Source organism: Furipterus horrens, unplaced genomic scaffold (genome assembly GCF_987537825.1).
Source record: "Furipterus horrens unplaced genomic scaffold, mFurHor1.1.pri manual_scaffold_6, whole genome shotgun sequence".
NCBI classification, from domain to species: Eukaryota; Metazoa; Chordata; class Mammalia; order Chiroptera; family Furipteridae; genus Furipterus; species Furipterus horrens.
The window spans coordinates 63416898-63430472 of NW_028327176.1; the positions used below are offsets into that span (position 1 = coordinate 63416898).

At 42.0% G+C, this 13575-nt stretch overlaps 1 protein-coding gene across 1 annotated transcript in view; it reads left to right on the plus strand.

Moving 5' to 3' along the window:
- Nucleotides 1-9290: 9290 nt before the first annotated feature.
- The window catches only part of LOC150006320 (ral guanine nucleotide dissociation stimulator-like), a 101664-nt gene continuing 97379 nt past the window's right edge, over nt 9291-13575 (plus strand). The window contains exons 1-2 of the mRNA XM_090280748.1: nt 9291-9431; nt 12428-12538. Coding sequence (XP_090136874.1) covers nt 9291-9431; nt 12428-12538 — 252 coding nt within the window. The remainder of the gene's footprint in view (nt 9432-12427; nt 12539-13575) is intronic.

Consider the following 13575-nt stretch of genomic DNA (forward strand, 5'->3'; position numbering starts at 1 on the left):
CAAAGATGCTCAGAGGAAGACCTAACTGGCCTGTGCAGGTAAATCACACGGAGTCCCTCCCTGGGAGGAAATAACACACCCAATCTACAGTCACCATCAATCACCAGAGAAATGTAAGTCTTCAGATGATATAAGCTTATAGCCTTTAAATTGTTCCAGCTGACAAGTAAAGCAAGTTCAGTTAATTCCTGCCCAGCCAAATCCAAATACAGTGTTCTGGAGGAAGTAAACTGTTGTTTTAAGCCACTTCACTTTGGGATGGTTTTTAATGTGGCAGGAAATGAATAAAACAGATGGTGTCACTCATATGACTGGCAATTTTCAGACTATTGACTGAGGAACTTCAATTCCACTCAGGTGGTTTCTCAGAATAGAGGCTAGCTCAGACTTATTCAGATTTCAGCCTTACCTTTCTAAGCAAAGAAAAAGAAAGCAAGCCTCAAATGCATAGACCGTTTTTGTGACAATTTGTATCACAGCTACTCGTCGTCGGCAGCCGTCCGTCTCGAGAGACGATGGTGTAGCTTCTTAAGAGTCTATCTGCACCGCCGAGAATGGCTGTGCCGTTCAACTCGGGAGTGATACGGTATCTGTCTCCTCCCGTGTTGAATCGACATCTTGTGATGACGCTGGAGTGTCCTCCCCAGTGAAGCTGAAGCTACAGAGCCTGGGCAGGGTGATATGGAGGGTCTGCTGTTGCCCATGCAGCAGACCCCCCCTCTCTTCGCAGCTGAAGGGTCCAAGGGAAAGACGGAGTCAATACAGCTTGGGTTCAGGTGCGCCGCAGGAGTTGCCGGTGTTGACTACAACGTCAAACCGCCTTAGGGACTCCGGCTCCGGATTTTCTGTCGGGGTTTACTCCCTTAGCCTTTCCCCTGAAGAGGTATGCCGCAAGGCAGCGGAGGTTTTTTGGAGTCAGAGTTTTCCTTCTCTGATGTGCCCTGACTGGAAGATCGAACCAGCGACACTTAGCTCGCAGGCCGACGCTCAATCCACTGAGCCAAACCAGCCAGGACATCACAGCTACTAGTGTCTCATGTAATAAGGAAACCTACCAAAAATTGATATCATGGTCGAGTGCCTTGGGCATTGGTTCAGCAAGGAACAAGAGCATTCTGAAGGCATATGACTTCTGGCTCCAGATGAAATGTGACACCCAGTTACTGTACATGCAACTATCTGTCTGTGTAAGTACCACAAATTTCTTAGGATCCTGGACTTTAGAGTAGCTATGAATTTAGAAAATTTCAGTGGATGTAATCAGTGTTGGCAGCTTAAATGTGATATAAAGATCAGAGATTTCTGGATATAATCAGATTTTAAACTGCCATCTAAAATAGTTCTAATGAGTCTTACACAAAATATCAGCTTGTTGACATTTTTCACACTCACAAAGCTTATGTGTATCTTTTGAATGACATTCAAAATTATGAATGTCATTCTAAGACTTGAACTATGACATAGTTTGACACTTGTCTTTATATTGTATTGATGTGTTTGTATATTTGCGTTTATGTTTCTTCCTTTTCTAAATACTTGAATGCTGAACCTGAATCTTATATGCCTATAGTTTCAAATACATGATACCAATATCTTAATTTTTTACTGTTTAATATAACACACATTGAAGCACAAAAACATGCAGCTTAACATACTGAAAAGCAAGCACCTGGGCAGTACATATGCAGTGCAGAAAATAAAAAAGAATGTTGTGCCTAAGTATTCCAGGATGTTTTGACTGCTCTTCCTGATCATTTTCTGCTAGAAGCCACAAATATCCTGACATTTATGCTATCCACTTTCTTTTTTTACTTTATACCTTTCTCCACCTAATTATATTTTCTAAAACAGTAGATTATTTTTATACTAAATGAATGGAGTCATAGGAAGTGCATTATTATTTGCCTAGCTCCTTTTGCAAAATATGTATTTTTAAGAGTCACATAGTTTTTAGAGGTAGTTTATTTTCATCGATGAACACTATTCCATTATATGAATATAGCAGAATTTATTTCATTTTTAATAAAGTTATACATTGTAATAAGTTTTGTCTATTAATTTGAGTGTTACTTAAAATATTCAGAAACATATATCCTGGTACACATTAGTATGCATTTATGTAGAGTAAATATTTAGGAATTAAATTGCTGGGTCAAAGGGTATAATTATGTTTAATGTTAGTGATAATTAGCACATGTTTTTCCAACATGATTGAACCAATTTAAACCTCCACCAGCAACATATGATGGCTACCATGGTACACAAAGTCTTCAACATTTAGTTTAGAGAGGTATAAATACTTGTCAATATTGAGGATGTATTGTGCCATTATATTTTAGTTCATTTTGAAGTTTTTTATAAACAAATGAGGTTGATAGTTTTTTCATAATAAGTGTTTTTACTGGTCATTTATATTTCCTCTTGTGTGAAATGTTGTTTAATTGTTTTATCTATTTTTTTATTGCATTATTTGTCATTTTCAGATTGATATCTGTAAGTTTGTCATATATTTTATAAATGAGAACCCTTTTATTCCATATGTAGCAAGTATATTTCTTTCACCATGGTGTGGCTCTTTTTTAATTGATAATATTGTTCTCAAATAGAGGTTCTAAATTTTAATAAAATACAGCATATCAATATTTTCTTTTGTTAATAGATATTTATGCTGGATTAAAATGTCTTTACCTAAGCCTCCAGGGAACCACTGATTTTGACCCAGTCATTTCTTGTTTCAAGATGCTGACCCAAATATTATACCACATCCATAGAATAGTAATTTTATTCCCATTTACATTGTTATATTCTGCCCTATGTTTTAACTTATACAATTTGTCTGCTTTAAGATTTCCTGTAACATGGTAAAAAAAAATGTGCTTAACTAATCTTATTCGTAATCTTGCCCATATTTGCCTTTTTTATCTGTTATGAAATAATGCCACCGAGAAAAAATATGTAGGCAATCAAAGAAACATATCTATTAAGAGATGAGGAAGTCACCAGCCTAAAAATGATAGTATAATTGGGAGTGCAGAAAACCCTCCAGGCAGAATATACAGTAAGACCAAAGGAGGATTAAGAATAGAGCACTGAACAGGGAGTATCTATCTTCAAGATCTTGATAGGTTTTGATTACTTCTAAATGGAGCTAAAGAAGTAGAGAAAATAAGCTAGTATGTGCTACAAAGTCCATGGAAAGAGAGCATGTCAAAATGGTGTGAACATTTGATGAAATTCAAGGACAATAAAAAAGCACCAAGAGTGACCCTGGAATGAGCTTTGAGGAAGTGGTAGGCAAGAGCCATAATGCTATGAATTTAAAAGCCAGAGAGGGAAGCGTCAAGATAAGAAACGTGAGAGTGACATCAAAGAAGCAGCCTCATCTAGAGCAGTTATATTTTGAGAGTATGTGTACTAAAAAAAAGAAGGCACAAGTCAAGTTGAGGGGAAAGAAATTAAGGGAGAAGTGATTGTAAAAACCAATAGCATAGTTTTGATATTGACTGGAGATAGGCAACATCATCCTCACAATAAACCCATTCTTACATATTTGCTACTCTTCTTTGTGCCCTGTGTATAATGTAGATAAAAAGTGAGTGATAAATGAATAACTGCTAGATTCAACAGTCTCTTCTTTTCTCCATTACTTGAGTCATTAACATTGATATCATGGTTTTCATTACCTGGAATTCAATCTTGTATCATGCATACTTTTTTTTTAATCTAGAGAGAGAACAAAAACTATATAAACACACACATAGACACACATATGAACTCAATTGCCCCTGCCCAATGGAAGTACAATGTTTTAAATCCAAGTTTAATGGGAAGAAGGAGAGTTAAAGATTCAGCAGTCATGTTCCTGAATTTCACTGGGGCAGATGAGAAATGCATAAAAGGCATATTAATAGTTTCTAACCATAAAAACAGCTATTTACAAAGAGTGATTTTTATAGTTTAGATTTGTTTGGGAGAGATAAGACAGTGGAAAAAATGATGAATACATTCTTAATTAGAAAACTTTCATCTTTCTTTCTCTGTATGATACCGCACACTCAGTTTCTCTTTATGCATTTATGACCACTTCGTATCTGTGTTTGTGAATATTTCCCTATTTCTTCTAATGTACTTGGTAACAAAATGTCTAATTCTATGCTTAAAGTTCATAAGGAGCTAAAATATGCATGAAGTTCAATGAAATATTTTGTTAACTATGCGGTGAGGTAGAGCAAATGCTTTTTCACATTGTAATGGTTTTATTAAGACAGAAATACTTAGGTTAAAATTAGAATTTAAAAAGTCCTTGAGTTTTTTTTAAGTATATTTTATTGATTATATTGTTACAATAGTTCCAAATTTTTCCTCTTTGCTCCCCTCCGCCCAGCAGCCCCCCAAAATCCCCCCAAGTCCATGCTCATGGGTCGTACATACAAGCTCTCCTGCCTCACCCTTTCATATATTCTTCTTCTTTTTTAAGATAATTAATTAATTATTATTAATTAATTATTTTAACAATAAAAAATAACAATCCCTCCCACTCAGACTTAAGACCCTTTATAATCTTATAAAAGACAATGGGCAAAGGTCTCAAGCTCCTCTAGCTGCTTCAAGCTGGACATGGTTGTCATCCTACCTACCCTTGATTCAGAAATCCCTAATAAGAGTGGGGTGTGGAGGGGAGGGTGGCCTTCCCACATGGAGAAGGATTGTGCAGACTCCAGGTCGGTTGGCTGTCCCTAGAAAATGGCATGCTTGATTTAAAAGGCTGGCATCCTTATCAGCTCAGAGAGGGAAGGGGAGAAATGGGGAAATGGTGCAGGAAATAAGAAGCATAATTGGTTGGTACAAAATAGACAGGAAGATGTTAAGAATAGTATAGGAAAGGGTGAAGCCAAAGAACTTATATTCACGACCCATGGACATGAACTAAGGGGGGTGGGATTGCTGGAGCGAATGGGGTATTGGGCAGAGGAGAGCAAAGGGGAAAAAATTGGGACTACTGTAACAACATAATCAATAAAATATACTTTCAAAATTCCACTTAATAAAAAAAAAAAAAAAGGCTGGCATCCTTGTTGTATTCTGGGGGCAACAGATTTGGCAACAGAGTATAAAGACATCATTTAATCCATAACAACTAGATGACAAAAGGCAGGTATTAATTTTTCAATGTCCCACATTAGGGAAAAGAAGGGCTTCTTTGGAGGAAGGTGTGCCAGGTACATCTCACCTGTCCAAAACCCTTTTTCCCATTATACTTAGTTTGGGCTGAAGGAAATATTTTAGATTTCCTCCTCTCAGACCTCTGGGCTCTTTCTGTCCAAGCCATTAGGACAGAAAAGAGAAACCAATTTTAAAGTGAAGCCCACAGACCACCCCATTCTTCACCAACCCAGCCACTTAGTTCAGCCAAGCCATTGAGTCTCAGGAGGCAGCGATGCAGACAGTATTAAGTGAGGCCTATATGTACAGACAATCACTCGGGTAATGAGATCATAGGCTTATGCCCTCTGGTTAAATTATGCTCATTTGTTTGTGTTGTTCATTAGTTTCCTGTAATAGGTGATAGCATAAGGTATTTTTCTTTCATTGCCTGGCTTATTTCGCTAAGCATAATTTTCTCTAGTTCCATCCATGTTGTTGCAAATGGTGGAAGTGCCTTCTTTCTTTCAGTACTTATTCATTGTCATTTTCCCCCTTTGTACTCGTGTTCCTCTCTGTTTCTCTCTGTTTCTTCATCTTTTTAAAGCACATCCTTTAGCATCTCTTGCAATGCTGGTTTGGTGGAGATGTACTCTTTTAGCCTTCTTTTGTCTTGGAAACTCCTTATTTCACCTTCCATTTTGAATGAGAGTCTTGCTGGGTAGAGTATTCTTGGTTGTAGGCCTTTGTTTTTCATTGCTTGGGATATTTTTTGCCATTTCCTTCTGGCTTGTAGTGTTGTTGCTGAGAAATCTGATGATAGCCTTATTGGAGCTCCCTTATATGTTATTAGTTGTTTCTCTCTTGCTGCTTTTAGGATTCTCTCTTTGTCTTTGAATGTTGGCATTTTAATTATGATGTGTCTTGAAGTGGGCCTTTTGGGGTTCATCTTCATTGGGAACTTTTGTGCTTCCTGGACTTGCATGACTCTTTCTCTCCTCGTGTTAGGGAGGTTTTCTGTCATTATTTTTTCAAAGAGGTTTTCTACCCCTTGCTCTTTTTCTTCTCCTTCTGGAATTCCTATGATATGGATATTATTACGTTTCATGTTGTCCTGCAGCTGTCTTAGAGTCTCTTCAGTCTTGTTCAGTCTTCTTTAATTTTGTTGCCCTGTCTGGGAGTTTTTGTCTACATTGTCTTCTAGCTCACTGATCCAATCTTCTGCTTCCTCTAGTCTGATTTTAATTCCTTCTACTGTGTTCTTCAATTCAGAGATCATATTCTTCATTTCCTCCTGGCTCTTATTGATAGCTTCTATGTCCTTTTTCATGCTGGTATAATTCTCAGTAAGTTCCTTGTAGTTTTTCTGGAGTTCCTTGTTTTGAATTCCATATCTGATAGTTTGCTCCCCTATATTTTATTTAGCACTCTTTCTGGGGATTCTACCTTTCCTTTTGATGGGGGGGTTGTTTCTCTGTCTCCCCATTTTTGTGACTCCTATTGTTTTTTGGTGCTTCTTAGAATCAGTCCTTGAGTTTTAATTAAACTTCTCTTAAGTAAAGCTTAATAGCTGCATCTAGAAACCATGTTATTTCAGTAAGAAAGAGTAGATTTATTAACATAAATGATCTCTCTTTTGGTTTTTAATTTATTATCTCTGTGTTCCCAATTCATACATTTTCTTCTTTTTTTTGAAAATGAATTGAGGTCCTTTTAATATTTTTTCTTTACCAGATGGCACAATACTAAGATTTATTGGTAGACAGTGATGGGATTACATTGCAGAAAGAAAGCATTTTGTTTCTTCATTTTGGAACTCATTCACCAGGCTCCTGCACTGCTCACAACTTACTCAGCACCAGGACCCTGCTGTGCATGGTAGTTTATCATACCCTATAGCCAATGGTTGCTGCCAACACTGCCCTTTGAGAAAACTTGTATTGCAGTGCTTTTAGTAAGTGATTATCTTATGAACAGCTTCATTGACATCCTAGAGGGTAGATTACAGAAATTTCCACTTTTGCTGCACTCAAAGACTTCTCTGCCATTCTGAAGTCCATGGCCATGCCAAATAGACTTTACCCAGATGCCAAAGGTCTGACAATGGAAATATTTGCTAGTCTTTGTAGAAGTCTATCCTACTGGAACTGATAAATCCTCAGATGTAGTGAAAGCCTTACCAAAGAAAAAATCCCTTGTTTTGTCCTCCCTGACAGCATACAGAACAATAATGGACTTGCTTTTGTTTCAAAAATTACACAGAAGATTAGTAAATGTTTAGGAATCAAGAGGAGATTCCACATGGCATGTAGACCTCAGGCTTCTGGGAAGGTAGAGAAGATGAATCACATGAAGAAAAAGATAACCAAGCTGTGCCAAGAAACTCATTTCCATTGGGATCAAGCTTTACCTATTTCCCTGCTCAGGATAAGGTTGCCTCCTCAATTGAGTCCTTATGAAATTGTGTATGGACAACCATTTCAGACTATGATTGGGGTGGGAGATAAGTAATTAATGACCTTGCTTATATTAGAGGCTTCTTCCCTGTACGTTTGCTACATTATTTTTGAGCTTGGAGATAAGGTGCTACTCAAGACCTGGAAGACAGGATTTCCAGAGAGCCAACTAGAAGAAAAGCAGACTGGACCTTGGGATGTTCTCCTCACCACCCCATCGTGGTGAAGTTGGCAGGAATAAAACTGGTTTCATCACACCAGAGTAAAGAAAGCACTGGAGAATCAATGGAACACTGAGCCTCAAGAAGACCTAAAAAACATCTTTCAAATCAATGATTTATATTCTTTTCACTACTTTTTGTTTAACCTCACATCATGGAGAACTTGTTCCTTTCAAATTAGATGGAAATATTTGGATATACTTAACAAAAATGTTCTCAACATCTCTGAATTTTGTCTTGCAGGAGGAACTTATGTTGAATAGACTTTCACTACATGTCCTATAGGTGTTCGTACAGCCTTGGAAAGCCTTTGAAATTATACTTTATTTTATTAAATAACTACTCTGATATTTATCATTGGGAATCTGTGGTAACTATAAAAGACAGGGAAACATTTTTCTTAAAAGTCACTAATGTAGCCCCAGCTGGAGAGTGTGCACCTTTTGTCAAATGTGCTAAAAACTGTTTTGTGCTCTATCACAGTGTGTGTTGCATGCACTGTGCCCCCTTACGTAGATCTGTGATTAAATGTATTGCCAATGTTAAGATACATGCTCAACAACAAAATGAGTACTTCCAAATAAAACTGATCTCATAAAAATAAGATAGTTTAAACTAATAGTGGGAGAATGATGGGGAACTCAAATGTTGGAAAATTTTAGTTTCAGGTGACAGCTAATAAGCTTACTAATCAATGGTGTGACCCACCTTGTTTTCAGGAAACCATAAGCAGTTCCATCTTTGTGCTTCAAGAGGACTGTAAGCAATCAAAACAGTATCTGAGCCATTGTACTCCAGGTGAGGTGACCACTGCCCAGGACACAAAGGCCACTGCTCAAGGCACAAGGACCACCACCCATGACACAGATGAAAGAATAATGAAGCTTTTATCCAATTAACCTTTTCCCAGAATTCCAAACCCTTTACCTATACTTTCTTATCCTTATATAAAGGGCCCATTTATAATGGAATTTAAGACAGCCTATTAGGGTACAAACCTGCTGTCTTCTCAGATCACTGACCACCTGAAAAAAGCACCCATAAAGACTCAATCCCTGTCTCTGCTTATTGGGTCTGGTAGAGGACAGGCTGCCTGAACACTGATTTTTCTGGTTTCACTTGGAGAGATAGTCTCACATCGCTGACCTGTCCCATGACCTATAAAAGTTTATGGGGTGGGCAAGAATGATGGAGTCAGACCCACAGCCCAGGACCTGGCACGGATTCCACCTCTCCACAGTGATAACTTGTATTGTTCTCATTATTCCAGAAAATGGCCGTGTGAATTGTTTGCTTGGTGATTGAAACTTTGTTTTTCTTTATTTTTTTTTTCAAATAAAGTGTTGATTTAAAACGTACCTGAAGTTGTCTCTATTTTTTTTTGTTCAGAGGAATAGGGAGTGGGATGAGGACAATATTTAGATGATCTGTAGACCTCTCATGCTAACATTTATCGCCACTGTTAAGTCTGATGACAGAGAGAGGAGAAACGACAGGAGAACAAGCCATGAGTCTAAAAGATTTATCTGGCCAGCTGCACAAGTGGGCTGAAACCAGGGAGGCAGGAAGGTGTCAGCAGCGAGCAAAAGAAAGGCAGGGATTTTTAAAGAGGGTAAGGGAGCTGGGAGGGAGTTGAAGGGACTCTGTAGATGGCTTTGGGGAAGTTGGCTCTGAGAACAGAGAGGCTTACTAACACAGAGAAGTTATTAAATTCTTGCCAGCAGACTAGGATATCTTTGAAAGACACAGGACATCACTGACATCAGCAGTTGACTATGGGGGCAGTAGATTTATTGGGAGTTAGACAGACCCTGACACCAGCAGTTACTGTGGGGGCTTGCTAAGAGCCACATTTCGTTTTTCCTCCTCTCAACTGTTCCTATTCCTCCCACTTTAAAATAAGTTAGTTTAGGTAAAATGAGAATTAGGAGCTTCAACAACATCCATAGGCTTTGTGTGACAGGGCTGAAGAATGAGGCAGACCCAGGCTGGATTTGAAATTGGGGTGGGGCTGTGTAGAAGAGAAGCCAGGCCAGAACAGAAAGGGTGACTGTTCCCTGGGACTGCCTGGGGTGGAGGATCAGCAGAAGAGTCTGTGGGACTGTAGGGATGGGAGGTAACCTGTGAACCTGCTGCCACATGGGGGGAGGGGTGGCGTGGCAAGAGTAGATCTGGCTCTGGGAGGAGCAGAGAGGTCCATGACCCTGTCAGGACCCTCAGGCTCAGGGATGTCATTCTCATGAGCTCTGAGAGGACTGGTCTTGGGATCCCTCCTGAGGAGGAATCCAGGCCACTAGGCCTGGAAGACTGGGAACCACAGACTGGCTCCTGAAAGAAGCAGAGGCAAGTCCTGTGGACCCTGAGCAGGGGTGGAGTGTTTGCTGAATGGGGACGGAAAAGAGCGGTGGCTTGTGCTGAATGAGGAGGACATTGTCGTCCTTGTGCTCAAGTCCAGTGCAGCCAAACCGGACTGACGTGGCCGCTTTATTTTAATCCAAAACCCTCAGTGCCAGCCCTGTCCACACAGTGGCTCCAACAGGCATGAAATCATTCACTGCGAAAGTGGGCAGAGCATGCAGGTGCTGGTGAGAAGCCACCTACACCGGGATAGTAATGGTTTTTCTCTGGGAGCCGGGGCAGCTGCGATGGGAGGCCCACAGAAGGTGCAGCATCAGCGAAGTCTTCCCCTTCCACCCCCCACCCCCCCCGTGCTGCTGCCTGGGTGCTGGATCCACACTCCCACCATTAGATGGAGCCCGTCCCACAGAGCCCAGGACCTCTGCCCTAGCACCACGCCCCTTTCCACATGTGGGCTCTGTCTTGGGCCATGAGCTTGGCTTCTCTGAGGGTGTGCTGACCTCAGTGAGCTCTGCAAACTCCACTGGCTCAGAAATCAAAGACAGGCTTGGGAAGGGGAGGTGTCTCATCTGAAAGGGGTAGCATGCTTAAGACATTGACTGGAAGTATGAAGAATGGAGAAAAGGACCTGAATTTTCTGCCCATTTTATTCAGACGTGTCGGGCTTTCAATACACGCTCAACTGCCAATAAGCACACCCAGTCATAGAGATGTTCTGCCAGGTCCTCAGATCTGGAAAAGTCAGGATTGATGCTCAGAGGGCCCCTGTACCCAGAGTGGTTTTCAAAGCACCAGGTAAGCCTCTCTGAGGTTGTGCAAATTGGTGCCCTGAGGGGTGGTGAGCAGAGCATGCCTCAGGGGTCAAATGGAAGACCTGAGCATGGCTCCTGCAGCTTGTCTGAGGGACCCCAACTCAGTATGTTTCTGAGTCTTTGTCTTTCCAACTATCAAACGACATAATAATACTAGTTTCATTCAAGCATTCGTTCACCAAATATTTATTAAGCTCCTGCCACAGCTCAGTTTTATCTTCAGTACTTGGGCAATGGAAATGAGAAACACACAAAACCTGACCAGGACCCAATTGCCACCCTCTAGGGTCTAGTGGTCTTGAGGGACAAAATGAAACAAGTCTTTTTAATGCACAATAAGTGGCCAGGTAGTGAAGAATACTGAAGGTTTTCTAGGGGTAACAGCACATGCCTGTGGGAAAGTTGTTTTCTGTGTCCTGAGATCCCATCAGGGCGGGAAAAAGTCTAGCAACCCCTGGAGGTGGCTGCTCTGGGCTCTGGGCTACCAACAGAGCCTGGTTTCCATTCAAATGGAAGATAACGTGAGCACGTGTAAGGAGGCTGAGTGTTCAAAAGAGCCAAAGTGCCAGACATCTGGACTCGGCTCTCTCCTCAAAGCTGGGAACCTGGCCCATTCCCAGGGGGCTTTGAGGAGGATTGTGCTGGGTATCGTGGTACAGGTGTGGAGATGACATGGTCAAGGACAGTTGGAGGTCAACAGCTCAGAGGAGGCTCTGTGTGGCTCTGATTGTAGAAGGGGGCCCAGGTAATGGAACTTTGAGGGATGACTTCACTTCCTCTGTGACATCACGAGAGAAGTTATAATTCTGGTAACCAAGCAACCCTATCTACTCACTTGACTGAAAACAGTTAAGAGAGCAGGATGATTCCTTGGTGTTTCCCAATTTCCTGAGACTCTGGGCGGAAAGAAGCCCAGAGTGAGGGATGTTTCTGTTGTTGTCGATGTTGGCACAAACCTCGCCTTCAACACCTCTCACCCTCTGGCACGAGGAATGCTCAGGTACCAGAGGGCAGCCCAGGAAGGCCATTCCAGTCCAAGGCCCAGCACGGATCCCCCTGGGAAGCCCCACATCCCTTACCTCCCATTTTGACTGTGTGTGTGTGTTGAGGGTGGTGAGGGAAAGCGTTGAATGAAGGGCATTCCTATCCTGGGCAGGAGCAGCTTGTTAACACTTGAAAGCCTGCTGGGGCAGTCATGTACACTGTCCAGGTCATGGCCAGCATGATGGGGAGCTGAGTGCTGGGGACCAAGCTCCTTTACTTGCTTGTTCATTGGGAGTCCTCGTGGTGCCATCTTGTTCTTTCACTGGCCGGAGGTCTTTGCGGAAGCCCCTCTGTCTGTTGTGGGAGCAGAATCTGTGGTGGGCGTCTCCGCCAGTGGCAATGCCCAGGCAGGCCCCTGATGCCTCCTGGCCATAACTGGGTTCTGTCTTTGTAGCACTCCACCCCGGAGATCACAGAGGAGCTGGCTGATGGGTTTACCTATGCCATCAACCGGTACAAGGCACAAGGTCACCAGGCCAGGAACACCATCCAGTATCAGCCTGAGGTGAGAACTGGCCCACACCTAGGACCCTGGGATCACTGGGGTGGCACTAGAACACAGACTCAAATCTGGGGCCTCAACATTTTCAAAGGACTACTGTCCCCCCCAAAATCTCTATCTCTAATCCTCCTGACCAGATTTGTGACAGGGTAGAAATAGAAATACACTCTTCATGGTTTTGTTGGAATCATAGAAAAAAATAATTCTTGCTGTCTGCATTTTGCTCATTTCGGTTGTTTACCTACCTGTCCCAGGTATCCTGTGTAGCAGTCAGCTCCTGTCCCTGCAGACCTTCTCAGAGCCTTGTACATCATCACACTTGATAGGGTAGTCTCTATAAAAAAAAAAAAAAAAAAAAAAGAGTTGGGATTAAGGTACTGGATACATTTCTCTGCAACTTGTCATCTCACAGAGCACAGCAAACCACTGTAGGCTGGCCAGGTGAGGAGTGGTGGTCTTATTCATTCCATAATATTTCATAAAGGAGGTAATTTCCTCACCAATTCAGCCTTTCACTGTTGTTAGACCTTGATATGATTTAGTTCTGTCACTTCAGCAGGGCTGCGGGAACATCCTCACTCTGTCCTGACAGACTGTGTCCTAGTTTGCTAGGTATGCCATTGCACAGGACCACGGATTGGGTGGAAGCTTCCCGAGGCTACTGGCTCAGTCCCCTGCTCTATCTTTGCAGAGCTCCATTGAGGACGTCGTCAGGGCACTGGTCCATGAGTCCCACTACCCCACCTACAGGGCCATGGGACAGGCGCACCAGGCCAACACCATCCAGTACCAGTGCTGGTCTGAGGTGAGGGCTGGTCCGAGGTGAGGGCTGGTCCAGAGGGGTCTCCACACCCAGGACCCAAGGATGGCCAGGGAGGACCAAGAACCCAGACTCAAATGTGGGGACTCCCCTGTGGCCCTCCAGAGCTTTCCCACTGGAGTGTCCCACAGTACCATTCACAAAGCAATCTGGATCTCCACTTTTCCCACTGGCTACATGGGAGGGTAGAAAGACACTTCTCGCGTATTTGTAGGAATAG